Source organism: Carassius carassius, chromosome 4, assembly GCF_963082965.1.
Source record: "Carassius carassius chromosome 4, fCarCar2.1, whole genome shotgun sequence".
In the NCBI taxonomy this organism is placed as follows: Eukaryota; Metazoa; Chordata; class Actinopteri; order Cypriniformes; family Cyprinidae; genus Carassius; species Carassius carassius.
In genome coordinates, this window is record NC_081758.1 from 16,274,321 (window position 1) to 16,291,301 (window position 16,981).

At 40.2% G+C, this 16,981-nt stretch overlaps 2 protein-coding genes across 5 annotated transcripts; one reads left to right on the forward strand and one right to left on the reverse strand.

Moving 5' to 3' along the window:
* Positions 1-2,248: 2,248 nt before the first annotated feature.
* Positions 2,249-4,581, reverse strand: LOC132130037 (uncharacterized protein YwnB-like). 4 transcript variants are annotated; one of them, XM_059541656.1, is made up of 5 exons: positions 4,550-4,581; positions 3,899-4,053; positions 2,984-3,185; positions 2,699-2,863; positions 2,249-2,474 (listed from the first exon to the last, which is right to left on the reverse strand). In XM_059541656.1, the coding sequence occupies exons 2-5, from the start codon at positions 4,034-4,036 to the stop codon at positions 2,317-2,319; spliced, it is 663 nt and encodes a 220-aa protein (XP_059397639.1). In that variant the 5' UTR covers positions 4,037-4,053; positions 4,550-4,581; the 3' UTR covers positions 2,249-2,316. The 4 variants fall into 4 exon arrangements, with proteins under 4 accessions (XP_059397639.1, XP_059397627.1, XP_059397648.1 ...); XM_059541644.1 differs by having other exon boundaries at positions 3,899-4,056; XM_059541665.1 differs by lacking the exon at positions 4,550-4,581 and adding an exon at positions 4,225-4,269 and having other exon boundaries at positions 3,899-4,056.
* A 545-nt stretch (positions 4,582-5,126) lies between these two features.
* Positions 5,127-16,959, forward strand: LOC132130056 (N-acylethanolamine-hydrolyzing acid amidase-like). Its single transcript, XM_059541675.1, has 11 exons — positions 5,127-5,361; positions 5,540-5,704; positions 5,823-5,946; positions 6,015-6,105; positions 6,191-6,267; positions 6,554-6,726; positions 6,885-6,947; positions 7,037-7,103; positions 7,328-7,356; positions 13,299-13,365; positions 16,481-16,959. The coding sequence occupies exons 1-11, from the start codon at positions 5,186-5,188 to the stop codon at positions 16,490-16,492; spliced, it is 1,044 nt and encodes a 347-aa protein (XP_059397658.1). The 5' UTR covers positions 5,127-5,185; the 3' UTR covers positions 16,493-16,959.
* The last annotated feature ends 22 nt before the right edge of the window (positions 16,960-16,981 follow it).

A 16,981-nucleotide genomic window follows, 5' to 3' on the forward strand; every position in this document is an offset into this window, starting at 1 on the left:
GATACAGACGATATGTGAAGTATGCAAAGTAGCTGAGAGATTAGATTTTAGGATATACAATGACATCTAAGTAAATTTACAGCTCATAGTCATTATTCTGCCTAATTTTTCTTTTCACTGTTCATAAACCAACGACAACCCCGCCCCCCACCCCACACACACTTTTTTTTCAAGATTGTAATATTCTGAACAATGTTTGAAACTTTGTATAAACACTTCTTATATTTGTGTTTATTGCCTCTTTAAAATGAATCACTTGTCCTCATTTTTAAGATGCCTTGTATAACAGTGTCTGCTAAATGAATACATTCAGATGTCAAAACACTTTGGAAATCTCAGTGCAAAAGGGAATCACGAAAGCAGGTAGTGATAATAAACGTTTAAAACAAACACAAAAAAAGTGCTGGAAGACTCTGGAATTGTTTTGTGCTTTAGTAACCTTATTTTTTTCCCTCGATATTTTTATAAGTAAATGTAAATAATTTGCATGTCCCCAGTTATGTAACTTATCCATTCAACATTAATTAATCATATTAATATTTTTTCTCAACAGCCTAGTTATTGCTCTTCTGATGATCAAACATGATATCTGTCCTCAGATGACTATCTACGTACAGTACCTTCAATCAAATTAAGTCATCCATTCACCTTACACAACTTCAGCAGTAATAAAAGTGCTGGAAATAAACCCTTTTCATTCATTATATTCTCTGGCCAGAAGATTACATCAGAAATCGGATTTACACATGATATTCAACTACATCCATTCTCACTGTCTTAAGTCTTTGTGGTTTAAAGGAATTTAATACTAATATAATACTAATTAGGTCAAAGGTTGTGTACTTCAGCCATGTGACCTGAGCAGTTTCAGTAACTGAACAGACTGGCTTTGGATCGCTCTGGAAAGTCCTCTCATGGGAGTGAGCTGATTGCCTTTAACTCTTGCAACATAGCCGGACCAGCTTAAAAACCTTGTCCCCAAAAATGACTTTAGTTGGTTTTGGATTTAGCTCATTTACTTATAAAATTACCACATATCTATTTACTGAAATCTTACACAAGTCTTAAAGGGATAGTTGACCCTAAAAGGAAAATTCTGTCATCATTTATTCCCATATCGTTTGAAACCAGTAAAAAATATATTTCTTTGTGCAACAAAAAAAGTACATCTTTAGCAGAATGTTCAGGCTGCTCTATTAAAATGTAAAAGTTTTTCTTCCTCTTCTTTTTTTTATCATACCTTTATTGTAAAAATATGAATGACACAAAAAAAAATTATTTTCTTAATTTTATTGGTCATTATTTACCCATGACATTTAATGTAGGGCTTGATGCATATATACATGAGACATTTACTCAAGGTATAGGCAGGGTATACAAGTGGTTTATTAAAAACAGTGCAACACTGCACTCATGTGGTCATAAGACATCAGTTGCATAAAGTTCATGGCAAAATGCATCTTAAAGGACAATTTAATGAATTCACTTGCTCAACAACAAACATTCAGCAATAATGGCAGATTATTTGTATTTGTTTCCAAAAATCGGATTTGCATGTGTCCATGCTGAACTGGATGTTTCACCAAACCCAGTGCTCGAAGTGAAGAGCCTTCTAGTGGTTTGTGTCAGGAACTACAGGTCTTCTCTAAAGATATTATATTATATTGTTGTAGTCTATTTCAGTGATGCACTTTTATACATAAATTACAGCTATATGTTTAATAGTAGGCAAAAAGCAGTGTGCTGAAGTATTATTTAACATATATTTTAATGTTAATCTAATGTTAATTGAATTGCATGATTTTAACCTGAGCATCCACGTATTCATGTAGTGTAATTGCATAAAATGCATATAAACTGTAAAATCTGAATGTAGTAAAAAATCAACAGATATGTAATACATATATGAACATAACAATAAAAATTAAAAAAATTATAATACAAAAATCAATAACAACAGACGTTCTGTTAGACAGGATTATAGCATAGAAAGTCAATGAACTTGTCCTAATGATGTTTATAATGTTTTGTCAGTTATATATTGTTGGAAAGGACATCATAGCAAGAAATAAGGCTTGATGTTTTTTTGTTGTTGTTATGCAGGAAATCAACATGAATATGCAATGAAGGCTTGATATTATTAATGATTATAAATGAGTGAGTTTCCTTGTTGAAAATACGGCTGTTTAAATTTAATTTAACATTTCATTTACAGTATATTTGAGAAGAAAAGAGCACAAGCAGTGTATTGTCATTTCTTTGCTCTTCAATTTCATTTTAATGTTTTTACAAGCTTTTTTTTCCTAAATTTTTTCCTCATTTGGTGATGATAGCAACAGCTTTCTTCATCCAAGCATTGTTATTGAGTAGAGAGAGCATGAAACGAGCCACATCTCCTCGTGACACAGACTGGCCGATTGGTGCACCATTTTCATCAGGGACATAATAACCTTCATGAGTGAGGAACTCATTGGCTTTGAAAACAACAAAACAAATTACCACAAATTTAAAGCACTGAAATGTGTGGAAACCTAATGGCTTTGCAGCAAAAGCAAACTTCCAGTAATGATTTATTTGTCAATAAGCAGTTTGCATAGTACTAAATGTAAACATCTAAAAACACTAAAATGTATTATAGTTTAATATGAAAAAACCCATCTATTCAAATTTGATTTGATGTTTTATTAATAAATCTCACCTGTTGTTGGTGTATTCTGGAGACCAGGCGGCCGGACAACAGTCCAGTTGATGTCTTCAGTCTGCTTAAGAAGGTTTTCCATTTCATACATGTTGTTCAGAACACTTCTGATCATGGGAAGCAACATGAAGCGGATGAAATAGGAAGAACTGGAGCCTGAATTTGCTGTGAAGAGTGCCATAGCAATTCAATTACTACACAAGACAATTGACGAGACCAAAAATACTGTGAGGTAAAGACCTTTCTGTTTTGTAAACCTATCCATAATAACAGCACAGCACTTACGGTCAGTGTACCACGAGGTCATGGTGATGATTCGATTGACTTTGACTTCACGCATAGCATTCAATGCTGCCTTCATAGAGTGAGTGTAGCCAGTGACTCCATAAAAAAATGAGATTGGAAAGCCAAGACAGGACAACACAGCATCCTGACCTTTGAAGTGCAGTTTCAGGCTGTCTTCTGAGAAAATGTCTGCTTCAACCACCTATCACACGAAGGCATGCGGTTAAGCCGTACAAGGTTATAAGGCTGGATCCTAGTGGTATACAGCTACTTAGTGAATACTGAAAATCTGAGAGACAAAATGTGCATCATCTGGACTGGAACACATTAAATGTTATCTACAGTACGTTGAACTCATTTGGAACTGTCCTTAAAAGTCTTTACTTCCTGCACAAAAGTGTGGAGCAAGCAAATCATGTGATGAAATCAGCCCATAAACGAAACACATTAAGATTTTATGCCACCCTTGTGACCGTTATACTAAATTTTAGCCATCTTCTTTGAAGACACTGTACAAAAACTCATATAACAACTATAATAAAAGATAAAACAAAAATTTGCATATAAGATATCCATTAAAAGATTTTCACCTTGGTGACTAAGAACTCTTTAATTTTATTCAAATCCTAAACTAAATAGTCATTGTGCAGACTTGAGTCAGCTAAATAAAATAAAAAAAACAAGAGCTAATAAATAGTTCAGACTATTAAACTCATACTATACATAAAATATTCATTTTGTCATGAAGGACTTGATGAATTTAGATGCATAGTGAATCTGCAGTCCAACCATTTACACCTAGGAGCAAATGATCAATGTAACAGTATAAATTAAAGTATTTCTTAATTTCACCATGCATTTTCAAAAAGAATAACAATCTATACTATGAGCATAAACCTTCCTACTACTATTTACCTTGAGGTTCTCGTGCGTTAGCGTCAGTTTCGCCGGATTTCTGACGAGGGCAGTGACGCAGTGTCCCTGCTGAAGAGCCTGATTGACCAGCTGCTGCCCGGTTTGACCAGTCCCGCCAACTACTGCAATCTTCATCATTACAGAACCCTATATTCCTGCTAAACAAGAAGATGTGCTGCTATAACACACTCACACTCGTTTGCACAAAACCGCAGAGAAAGGGCTAAAAATATGAAGAGGTTTTTTTTTTATAGGTATTTGCGTATAAAGTCGCAAAAAGTTAGTTTTGTTTGAACGACCTCCTGCTTGTGATATAACCTGCTTACCAAATATCCGGAAATGACATTTGTTATCTCAAGACTCCTCCTCAACGACAACAACATGAAATGCCTCTGAGGACACATTCAAACCGAAAGTGTGTTTTTAGCCGAGGATAGTTATTTGTAAATGGTCTGAAGCATGTGAGCATCACCAAATGAAGCATTTACACCTGTCGTCAACATACAAAACACCTAAATGAAAAACAGTGGCATACCGCATAGCTGTGTAAATACAGTGATGATCAGCAGCATGGTGTGTAAAGAACCCAGTGTTCATCCATCGCAAAAAACACACATCAGTAAACATATGCCTAACAACTACCAAACTCACTCTGAAATCGCTCGTGCTTGTGTGGGTGGCAACGCAACAGTTTGCATGCACTATCAGTTTATTAACTTTCACAGATGTGGACACGAGTGCGCATGCGCACGAGTAGGCTATGCATCCTACCAGGTTCAAATGCATGTTTCTCTAAAAAATAAAATAAAATAAAAACTTCATACATTATTAATACATGACATTATAATAAAACGTTATTCGGGTTTCTTTTAACACAATGTTTTAAAAGTGAAAGTTGCAGCAAAAATAGATTTTTATGTGCTGTTGTGCATAAAAAATACCGAGGATCCAATGCCAAATCAAGTCGAATTATATTGTATTGTAGTCCGTAATGCTTCCAGTATTTGGAAACATTAATCGGACGGACCAAGCTTCATGATAAACACAATCTTTATTGACAGCAAAGCTAGCGTTGAGCACTTGCATTTGATTTCACACTGAGGGCTTTGGTTAAGCGCAGATGTCTTAACTCGACTCCCTCTGATGGTTAATATGACTGCCACAACAATCATTTCAGTTCCTTGTTTTCAAATGCAGAAGTTGGAAACGGTGTGAAGATGAAGAAGACTTTGGTTTCGCATATTCAAATGTCACCATCACAAGGACAGTTAGTGTTCAGTATTCACCATGAAGCTACAGATTTGTGTGTTTCTCGGCGTGACAGTTTTCTGCGTGTCGACAGCTGATTTCTCTCCTCCAGTGGTCAACATCAGTCTGGACGCGCCTGACTTTCAGCGATGGGCTCCTCTGAAGAACCTCTACGACATCGGCTTCTTGAGAAAAGCTGCGTCTGAAGTGATCGAGTAAGATTCAGACAGTCTGAACACGGAGCGCATATTACGAGAAAATCTTGCTTTCCTTTGCTATCTTACCTTAAATAAATCATGTTCTTGAACTTTGTAAATCTTTATGGTACGTTTATTCATTGTTTGTCATTACTGATCCACAGCACATTTACGTCCTAAACACATTCTCTTGCAGCTCAACTGTTCCCAAATGGGTTCATGAAGCAGTTAAACCCATAGTGAAGGCTCTGGAGAAATACATCCCACAGCCCTATGCTGGAGAAATAAAGGGCATGGCATCCTTCTATGGCACTGACATTGTAGATATTGTGCTGTTGAACTTTGCCTATGAAGTATCTGCGTAAGTATATCTGTTGACTGTTTTTCTACACTTTTTAGTAGCATACAGTACCTCACTTGAAGCGTTTTAGTTGTCAATTTTTTTTCAACATTCATTGTGGTTGCTTTGCTTTTTTCAGCTTTTGCACCAGTATTGTAACTCAGGATACAAAGGGCAATATTTACCATGGCAGAAACCTGGATTATCCCCACAGTGTGCTCAGAAATCTTACTCTAGATGTACTTTTTATTAAAAATGGAAAGGTAATAGTGATTATTATATTATATTTCATTACATTATTCTCTTGAATCTGAAAGTAGTTTTTCTTCAGGTGGCATACAGAGGAACCACTTTTGCTGGTTATGTTGGGCTGTGGACAGGACAAAGCCCCAACAAGTTCACAGTGTCTGGCAACCAACGCAGTAGGTTGATTAAAAAAAAAAAAAAGGAGATGTCTAGTGGATTTTTTTTGTGGTTTTTTTAATTTACATATATATATTTTTACAGGTAAGGGACATTGGTGGGAGAATGTAATTTCAGCAGTTTTATTAAAAAGTTCTCCAGTTAGCTGGCTATTGCGAGAGGTGAGGAAACTAATGTATATAAAATAAAAAATTAAATTCAGTATATCAAAGCACTGGTGCAATAATTACCATTTGGCTGTTAATAGACTTTTGCATTAAATAAATCTGTATATTACATTACATTTAGCTGAAGCTTTTATCCAAAGCGACTTACAATTGCTATATACGTCAGAGGTCGCACACCTCTGGAGCAACTAGGGGTTAAGCATCTTGCTCAGGGACACACTGGTGTCTTACAGTGGATTCGAACACGGGTCTCTCACACATTATTACTGATTCTCTTTAGACTCTGGAAGCAGCTGTGGATTTCCAGGATGCAGCAGTGAGACTGGCCAAGGTGCCGATCATCTCAGATGTTTATTACATTTTGGGTGGTGTTCATGCTGGTGAGGGTGTGGTCATCACCAGAGACCGGAGCGGGTCAGCCGACATCTGGCCTCTGGATCCACTTCAGGGAAAGTACGCAGAAACCATTGTTTTTAAATGATAAAAATTGTTGTAATGAAAGACAAAAAGTGATGATAATGCAACAGTACGCTCTCATTCATATAATGCTAGTGTTTTCCTGCAGCGTTTTACATTACTAGACCTGTGATTTTTACTGTTGCTTATTTTAGCTGGTATAGAGTTGAAACCAATTATGACCACTGGCTTCCCTCCCCTAAACAGGATGACCGAAGGCAAGCACACAATACATTTTTATCAATAACATAATGTGAGGTGATTATTTCACAAATGTTTTTAACATCCCCTGGACTTTTTTTTACAGAGATGTGGCCATGAAAGCTTTGAATGCCACTGGTCAAAACCATATTAGTATGGATTCTCTGTATAAGGTATATGGACAAATCCATTTTGGCTGCCTGTTATTGTCATAGATTATGGCATTTATTTCTGTCCCACTCTGTTAATACTACAAAATGTGTTTTTGTATGTTATTATCGCAATTTTAAATGTTTTCAGTATAGAAGTAATTTCTGGATTCTGGAGATATCCAGGTTTGTGAAAGCATGCACTCTTATTACATAATTTATTGACTAATTCATTTTCACTGTTACAGGTTTTATCGGTGCATCCAGTATGTAAACGGTAAGGAGGAGAGTAATGCATCATTTCACCTATCACATGATATTTTATGATTGTGTAGCGGTCTCACATAGAGTGCTCATTTCTCGTATGTGGTAACCAGACGTACAAATCTGATCATACTTCCTCACTGAAGTTATAATATTATAATCTAACAATCATTGTATTTTTCCTGAAAATCAGCATGAATGTAAATGTGATATTGGTTTTATACAACTATTCTGTAAACAAGAATCTAGTTTGAAGTGACCTAGAAACTGTCAGGACCCGGTCTCGAACTCGGGTCTCCGGTGTGAGGAACTGTCTCTTAGCAAACTGAGCCACTAATTGTTGGCAGAACCCAGAAGATGAGGCAGACACAGCAGTACTTGAGCTGGTGTTTTAATAACAATAAAAAGTAAAGTCCTTCAGGCAAAAATATAAATCCACAATGGTCAAAAGTAATTCCAAAAAAAAGGTAATCCACTCAGAAAAAAGGTATATTCACAAAGTAGTAGGTACAGCAAAAAGTCTCAAAAGATAATCCAAAAAACAAGTACAAAAAATAGCGTACCAAAACAGAGAATCCAACTGGAGCATCAAAGGTTCACAGCTTCGCTTAGGCTGGGTGTTAACATTCAAACACAGAGCAAAGAACTAAGGCAAACTAAGGGTTTATATATATGCAAAGGAAACAAGGCACAGGTGCAAATGATAACGAGAAACAGAAAAAAACAAAAGGGTCTGACAAAAAAAACACAATGGGGGCCTCTAGTGGCAAAAACTGGAATATCCGGACCAAATGCTGACAGAATCCCCCCTCTAGGACGGCTCCTGACGTTCCTACCAGCTTTCTCTGGGTGGAGGGCCCTGAACTGTCGAATGAGCTCAGGGTCCAGTATGTCTTTGGCAGGAACCCAGGAGCGCTCCTCAGGACCGTAGCCTTCCCAGTCCACCAGATACTGCCAGGACCGCTGCACCCGGCGGGAGTCCAGTATCCGGTGGACGGTATAAGCCGGCTGGCCTCCGATGACACAGGGCAGAGGGGGAGGTCTGCCTGCCGGGACAAGGGGAGAAAAAACAACAGGTTTTAATAAGGAGATGTGAAACGTGGGATTAATCTTAAGGGATCTAGATCTAGGGATCTAAGTGCAGACGATATGTAACTGGGTTTACTCTCCTGGCAACCTTAAAGGGACCGATGTATTTCTGGGACAGCTTGCGTGACTCCACCCGTAGAGGTAAGTTTCTTGTGGAGAGCCAGACTCTCTGGCCGGGGCGCAAGTCGGGGCCAGGACGGCGACGTCTGTTGGCTTGTTGTTGATACCGCTGTGAGGCACGCAGCAGATTGAGACGGGTCTTCCTCCATGCAAGCCGACAGCGTCTGATGAACTTCCGGGCTGAAGGCACTCCGACTTCTGTTTCTTGGTCAGGAAACAATGGAGGGGCATAGCCAAACTGACTCTCGTGCGGAGATATACCCGTGGAGGAGGAGCGCAAGGTGTTGTGCGCATACTCAGCCCAAACAATGAAGGACGACCATGTGGATGGATTGTTGGAAGCCATACACCTGAGGGCAGTTTCAAGCTCTTGATTCATCCTCTCGGTTTGGCCGTTGGACTCCGGGTGGTACCCTGAAGATAGACTGGCAGTGGCCCCTATGAGCTGGCAGAAGGCCCTCCAAAACCTTGAAGCAAACTGAGGGCCTCTATCGGAAACCATATCTTGAGGAATGCCGAAGACTCGGAACACGTGGTTAATAACCAGCTCAGCTGTTTCCTTAGCAGAAGGCAGCTTGGTCAAGGGGACAAACCTGGCCGCCTTAGAAAACCTGTCGATGATGACTAGGATAGTAGTATTGCCATGTGATGGAGGAAGGCCTGTAATAAAGTCCAACGAGATATGTGAACAGGGTCGATGAGGAATCGATAAAGGATGAAGGAGTCCCTGAGGACGGTGGTGAGAAGACTTGCTCTGACAGCACACGGGACAGGCCTTGACAAATGTGGCAACGTCTTCTTTTATGGTGGGCCACCAGAACTTTCGCTGGATAAACTCCAGGGTCCGACCTACACCCGGATGACAGGTGAGACGAGAGGAGTGTCCCCATAGAAGGACCTGGGACCTCACTGCTTTGGGGACAAACAACCGATTGGCAGGACCTCCTTTCGGATCTGGTTCAGTAGCTTGAGCTCGCCTCACGGTGTCCTCAACTTGCCATGAGATCGGAGCCACAATTTTAGAGGTAGGAAGGACAGGCATGTCAGTATCTTCTCGAACGGCAGGTGCATGGACTCGGGACAAGGCATCAGGTTTGAGATTCTTCGACCCGGGCCGATAGGTGAGGATGAACTGAAATCGATTAAAGAAAAGAGACCATCGAGCTTGTCTGGAGTTCAACCGCTTGGCCTGTTGGATATACTCCAAATTTTTGTGATCTGTAAGTACTTGAAACGGTTGAGAAGCCCCCTCGAGCCAGTGCCTCCACTCCTCCAATGCCATCTTAAACGCTAGCAGTTCGCGATCCCCTACATCATAGTTCCTCTCGGCCGGGGTAAGCCGGTGTGAGAAGAAAGCGCAAGGGTGGAGCTTTTTGTCTTTTCCCCTCTGGGACAGGACAGCTCCAACACCAACCTCCGAGGCATCTACCTCTACTACAAAAGGTTCATCAGCTGTAGGTAGCGTCAGGATGGGAGCAGAGAGGATGCGCTGCTTGAGTCCTTGAAAGGCAGTCTCAGCTTCTTTACCCCACAGAAACCTTGTGTTGCCACCCTTGGTTAAAGCTGAGAGAGGAGCTGCCACTGAGCTGAAGTTCTTGATGAACTTGCGATAAAAGTTTGTGAATCCTAGGAAACGCTGAACTTCCTTAATGGACTTAGGGGTGGGCCATTCCGCTACTGCTTCTACCTTCCTGGAGTCCATTTGAATACGACCGGGTTCCACTACAAATCCCAGGAATTGTACTCTGGAGGAATGGAATTCACATTTTTCCGGCTTTACGTACAAATGGCTGTCAAGGAGGCGTTTGAGAACTTGTCTGACATGTTTAGTGTGTTCTTGAAGGGAGCTCGAAAAGATGAGGATATCATCCAAGTAGACGAACACAAAGATGTTAAGCATATCCCTGAGTACATCATTAATGAGTGCTTGGAACACAGCCGGGGAGTTGGTCAGGCCGAAGGGCATCACCAAGTACTCATAGTGACCAGTGGGCGTGTTGAAAGCAGTCTTCCACTCATCACCGTGTCTGATCCGCACAAGATGGTATGCGTTCTGCAGATCAAGCTTAGTGAAGACGCTTGCTTCCTGGATTAGCTCAAACGCTGTGGCCATGAGGGGTAGGGGGTAGCGGTTGCGGACAGTTATGGCATTGAGCCCCCGGTAGTCAATGCATGGACGTAATCCACCATCTTTCTTGGCCACAAAGAAAAAACCTGCTCCCGCAGGCGAGGTGGATGGACGAATGAGGCCTGCTGCCAGTGCATCCTTGATGTAGGTATCCATTGCCAGAGATAGGGAAAAAATCCGACCTCTGGGGGGGCAGGTGCCCGGAAGCAGGTCGATAGGGCAATCGTAAGGTCTATGAGGTGGTAGCATGGTGGCTTTCTGTTTGCTAAATACTGACTTGAGGTCATGGTAACACTCTGGAACTCGGGATAAGTCAATGGATTCTAGGGACTCGGGAGGGGAACTTGGGGAACTCGGGAAGATGCAAGTGGCTTGGCACGTAGGACCCCACCGGGTGACAGTGCCCACAGACCAGTCGATGTGAGGGTTATGGCTGTGCAGCCAGGGGTAGCCAAGGACAAGAGGGAACTCGGAACAGGGGATAAGATGAAAGTTTATCACTTCCTGGTGTTGGGAAACTGAAAGTCTCAAGGGAGCAGTGACTCGAGTGACAATTCCAGATCCCAGAGGGCTTCCATCCAACGTAGTAACCCTCATGGGATCCATGAGAGGTTCAGAAGGAACGCCATTTTGCTCTGCCCAGATACCATCCATGAAGTTTCCTGCAGCTCCTGAGTCTACCAAGGCTTGAAGGGGTAGGTCATGGTTGTTCCAGGAAAGGGTGACTGGAATGAGCAAGCGGGAGTTGGACGGATGGGAGGAGGTTATGTTTCCCGTTACAGTCCCCCCTGGCCTGCACGGGACAGTGCGTTTCCCTGTAGCCCGGGACACGCAGAGCGGAAATGGCCCGGTTTGCCGCAATAAAGACAGCATCGCTCCTTCATCCGGCGCTCTCTTTCAGCCTGGGAGATGCGTCCGATCTGCATGGGTTCTGGAGGGGCTAGCGGGGATAAAGATAGGGACTCGGAACTGGGACTGATAGGAGCTAGGGCGAGAGGTCTACGGTTAAGTTCCCTTTCTCTCAGACGTTGATCTATACGTGAGGCCAACTTGATCAAGGACTCAAGATTGTCTGGTGGTTCCCGAGTGGCCAGTTCCTCTTGGACGGCGTCGGAGAGACCCTTCAGAAAGCACACCGTCAGGGCCTCATCGTTCCAGCCACTTGTTGCTGCCACCGTGCGGAACTGGATGGCATAGTCTGTCACGCTGCGCCGACCTTGGCGAAGAGTCAGGAGCTGTTTGGCTGAGTCAGGACCACTGGTAGGACCTTGGAACACTCGCTTGAATTCCTCAGTAAAGGCAGAGTAGCTGGTACAGCAGGGACTTTGGGCATCCCACACGGCAGTAGCCCAGGCCAGGGCCTTATCTGACAGCAGGGTGATGATGTATGCGATCTTGGACCAATCGGTGGGGAATGACGAGGGTTGCAGCTCAAAGGAGAGAGAACATTGGGTAAAGAAACCCTTACAGGCACTCGGATCACCTGAGAACCGTTGGGGAGGCGGAAGACGAGGTTCAGTCAGGGGGTTAACTGCCACGGGTACTTGAATATTAGGTACTGGAGCAGAAGCAGTTGCCGGTGGAAGTCGATCAGATATCTGCTTTATGGAAGTCAGCATCTCCGAAAGAAGTTGAGTGTCTTACCATCAAGGCCTCTTGCTGAACCAAAGCGGCTTCATGACGTTGAACAGTCCCCTCGTGTTGTGACAGTGTGGCCAAAAGCTCCTGAGTACTGGGCGCCTCTGGGTTCATGTTGGCTCTGTGTTTCTGTCAGGACCCGGTCTTGAACTCGGGTCTCCGGTGTGAGGAACTGTCTCTTAGCAAACTGAGCCACTAATTGTTGGCAGAACCCAGAAGATGAGGCAGACACAGCAGTACTTGAGCTGGTGTTTTAATAACAATAAAAAGTAAAGTCCTTCAGGCAAAAATATAAATCCACAATGGTCAAAAGTAATTCCAAAAAAAAGGTAATCCACTCAGAAAAAAGGTATATTCACAAAGTAGTAGGTACAGCAAAAAGTCTCAAAAGATAATCCAAAAAACAAGTACAAAAAATAGCGTACCAAAACAGAGAATCCAACTGGAGCATCAAAGGTTCACAGCTTCGCTTAGGCTGGGTGTTAACATTCAAACACAGAGCAAAGAACTAAGGCAAACTAAGGGTTTATATATATGCAAAGGAAACAAGGCACAGGTGCAAATGATAACGAGAAACAGAAAAAAACAAAAGGGTCTGACAAAAAAAAACACAATGGGGGCCTCTAGTGGCAAAAAACTGGAATATCCGGACCAAATGCTGACAGAAACAATATTGTCTATTTTGTTCTATTTCATTATCAGCTATTTCATCTTTGCCACCTCTCCAGTACGTAAATGTTTTTGTCGGTACTGGTTTCATTTGAATGGTAATGTTATATTACTGTAATTGAATATGTTGAACAAATGTAAGTACCACTGTAAAGTTAGAAAAACATGGGACCTCCAAGAGCTTTAGTACATTTTGTACACTGATGTATGTGCATTAGTTTAAGGTGTTTGGGTGGTGAAGTGTTTATGAAAGAGGTGTCTTCAGCTTTCTGTAATATAGCTTTTTAATGTGACTATGATCTTCCTTCCAGGAGCACTGTTTATACGACCGTCATGAGTGCCGGCACTCCTGAGAAGTACACAACAGTTGTCAGAGAAGTAAGAACAAACATTAACAATACATGATTTTTAAAACATAAAACATAAGCTTCACTTTACATATGTTACCACCAGAGGTGGAAAGTAACGAACTCGCGTTACTGTAATTGAGTAGCTTTTTTGTGTACTAATACTTTTTAAAGTAAATTTTTAAATCTGTAATTTTACTTTTACTTAAGTATATTTTGTTTAAAGTATTGTACTTTGCTACATTTTAAAACACATTAATTACTGAGTAAAAAAAAAATCGCTCCCTGGAAACTACGTCAGTAAATAATGGGCAGGAGGGCAAACTGGCGCTAAAATCAGAAGAAAGATGCAGACGGTAGTGGTGGAAATTATGATTCTTTCTAGAGATTCGTTCATTTTCAGTTCGTTCACCAAAATGATTCGTTCAGAATCGTTCACTGATTCGTTCAGTGATCATTTCTTGGTATTACACAAAATATGCCAGCAGGTGGCGAAAAAAGAGTGTATTATGTGTTATGTCTTTAGTCAACGAACGTATTCACTTGTTACAAAAACTGATCTGGCTTTATTAAAATGTGTGTATAATCGCATTCAGTATATAAAGTCTAATTAAGTTGTTCAGATGAACAAAGCACAAGGTTTTCTTGCCTAATTAGCATTTTAATTGTTTGGTCATACAATTTGTATATTATATATTCACATTTTAAATCGGGGATTAAACGTGGAGTTGCTAAATATCAAAACAAGCGTATGTGCACAGTAACTGTAACTGCGCTTTGCATTTTGCGAGATTGACATGCTAAATGGCAGACTAACCCAGTTTACTCTCATTAATTTTGTTCACAAACGAGATAAGCGATGTACCAGTTAATTTCATTCACGAACGACATGTATCCGTTCATTCAGGTTCACGAATGACATGTGTGCCAGTTCAGTCATTTCATTCACGAACGAGATGTACTAAATCATTCAACTCGTTCACGAACGATAAGATCTCTAGATCTTGTTCAGATTCATATGAAACTCGTTAATTGAAGGGCGTATTCGCTCACTACATTCAACAAATCACATGCTCTGTCACATCTCATACTCAAAGGCTATTGGCTCGAGGTTGTAACTCTTTGACAGGATGAAATGGTTGTTACTCGGTTCACTGAGCTGCGCATGCGCTGCTTATAGCGCCGCACTGCTGTGGAGGGAGTAACTTCAGTGAACGAGAAATATGAGTCAGTGGATTGCTTGAACGAGAACGATTCGTTCACCTAAAAGATTCATTCAAAAAGAACGATTCGTTCACGAACGACACATCACTAGCAGACGGTCAAAACAGGCGTTAGTGGTGCAGACACCGCTGAAAACGAAACCCCGTCATATTCTGAAGTTTAACTCGAAGGAAATGAAGTGAACCCATGGCCATATGTATGCTCTATTATGCAGTGTAAGCTGTACTTGCCTAGGAAGACCAAACTAGCAGCTTATAAAATCTCGACAAGACATCAACCCTTCGCAAGAATGTAGAGCTAAGCTAAATAATTGCATCGTTGCATTGGTGGTTAAAATGAAGCTTTAACATTTTAGCAAGAGGTTTTGCACAAATTAGCCAAAAAGACAGTGGTGAGGAGTGTGCTATATATATATAGTCTGCGATAATATCATATTTTTTGTTTTAATGATGTGCGCGCATTTATAGTGCGTTCTTTCACTGTGTGATTCAGTCTCCTAAAATGCATTTAGAATGATCACAAAATTGAAGATATAGGGGCATAAAATTAACATATTTATATAATTTCATATATTAAATCAAAATCACACAAAGAATGCCATCTTTTCCTCAAAAAATCATCATGAATACATACATACATATATATAACAGTTCAGTAAAGTTAATTAAGAGACTTGCGTTTTAGACACCATATTGCCTTTTTTAGCTCTATTTCTACAACAGAAAATAATTCCAAACACAGTCACCAAAGCACAGTTTTGCGTCTCTGAGCAACGTGACAGTGTTTCGTTCCTGAATGAATCAACCGTTTAAATGATTCGGTTCAATCGCAATGACTCACTTATTAACAGTGACTTGCTGACACATACTGGCCATTTTAATTTCACATTTAAAGTATCATTTTTTAAATAATGAATTTCTTATCATTTCAAATGAGTATTCAACATTTTATGTCTTGTATATCAAAACATTATTCATGCATTTGTAACTGCAGGTTAAATGCATTCTTGTCCTGCACTAAACAGTGTAATACATCTAAATGCCACTTCCAATGAATCTTCTGCATTTCCTCTGCATTAAAAGATGAGTTTGTTGATACTTATTTGCCTGGTAACAGCCCAAATGTTTTATTATTCTAAATAACTGATTCCTTTAATTAAAAACAACTAGTTTGAGATTAATAGACCTATCCCAGGGGTGTCAAACTCAGTTCCTGGAGGGTCGTAGCCCTGCAGAGTTTAGTTCTAACCCTGCTCCAGCACACATATCATGTAGTTTTCAAATAAACCTAAATGATTAGATTAGCTGGATCAGGTGTGTTTAATTAGGGTTAAATCTAAACTGTGCAGGACTGTGGCCCTCCAGGAACTGAGTTTGACACACTTGGCCTGTCCCATTTTTGACTCCCTCCCACTGTTAAAATGTAACTAAGTAATTTTTACTCTGAGTAAATTTTAAATGAGCTACTTTTTACTTTTACTTGAGTTGATTTTTAGACTGGTACTTTTACTTGTACTTAAGTAAAATTTCATTAATGTAATGGTACTTTTACTTGAGTAGAATATTTTTGTACTCTTTCCACCTCTGGTTACCACCATCATGTCATGTGGTATTCTTTCATGAAGTCTAGTTGGCTGGTTTGGTAACATAAGTGATTTTGTTGAATGAACCAACATTTCTGTCCCAATGTAAGAGTTTGCTATAGCTTCTCTGATATCATTTTGACATTAAGGGGCTTTGCAACACTCAGCTGACATCAGTCTGTCAGCTGTTGCAAGGAGCAAGCACAGGAATCTTTTCTATGCTTTGGAAACTTCTGTCTCTTGCAATCATTAGTCTAGGAACTGTGACTTACTGACATGATCTTTTTCAGATTTCTTTTCTTCATAAATACAGTTAATGGTCTTTCCTTTCTGTTCACAGACGTGTGTGTGAAGGAATGAGCCGTTCTCTTGACCAGCTCAGCCAGACTTTTCACCCAGCTTAGTTCTGAACTGTGCAACAAATTCTACTTCTCTTCTGCATTTCACAATGGAAATGAGTCGTATTTTAATATCTGAAATGGAGGGCTGCTCAATATTGGGAAAAAAACTGACATTTTTTTGTGATAAAGCCTATAGCCTGTTGCAATAGGAAAAGTAAAAAAAAAAAAAAGATTCAGATTACTTAAACAGGTCTATTTGGAAAGAATCATTCTAAAAAAAATTCCAAATATCAGCACGATTGCAAATGTAGTACTGATTTTAATAAATGTTTAATAAACAAGAAGTTAATATTAAGTGACTTACATTTAAGAAATAACACATTTCAGTATTTGCTCTGTTTTTTTCAACACACAAATGTATACTTCTGTAACATGTGATCCTGGACCACCAAACCAGTCAAGTGTCAATTTTTCAAAATTGAGATTTATATATTATAAAG

Excerpts from the sequence above, each read along its gene's own strand:
- LOC132130037 (XM_059541656.1), bottom strand. The coding sequence starts at position 4,036 with ATGATGAAGATTGCAGTAGTTGGCGGGACTGGTCAAACCGGGCAGCAG. Across the intron at positions 3,186-3,898 it reads TAACGCACGAGAACCTCAAG|GTGGTTGAAGCAGACATTTT; the intron begins GTAAATAGTAGT and ends TTCGTGTGATAG. Across the intron at positions 2,864-2,983 it reads GACCTCGTGGTACACTGACC|CAAATTCAGGCTCCAGTTCT; the intron begins GTAAGTGCTGTG and ends CACTCTTCACAG.
- LOC132130056 (XM_059541675.1), top strand. The coding sequence starts at position 5,186 with ATGAAGCTACAGATTTGTGTGTTTCTCGGCGTGACAGTTTTCTGCGTG. Across the intron at positions 5,705-5,822 it reads TTTGCCTATGAAGTATCTGC|CTTTTGCACCAGTATTGTAA; the intron begins GTAAGTATATCT and ends TGCTTTTTTCAG. Across the intron at positions 6,948-7,036 it reads CCTAAACAGGATGACCGAAG|AGATGTGGCCATGAAAGCTT; the intron begins GCAAGCACACAA and ends TTTTTTTTACAG.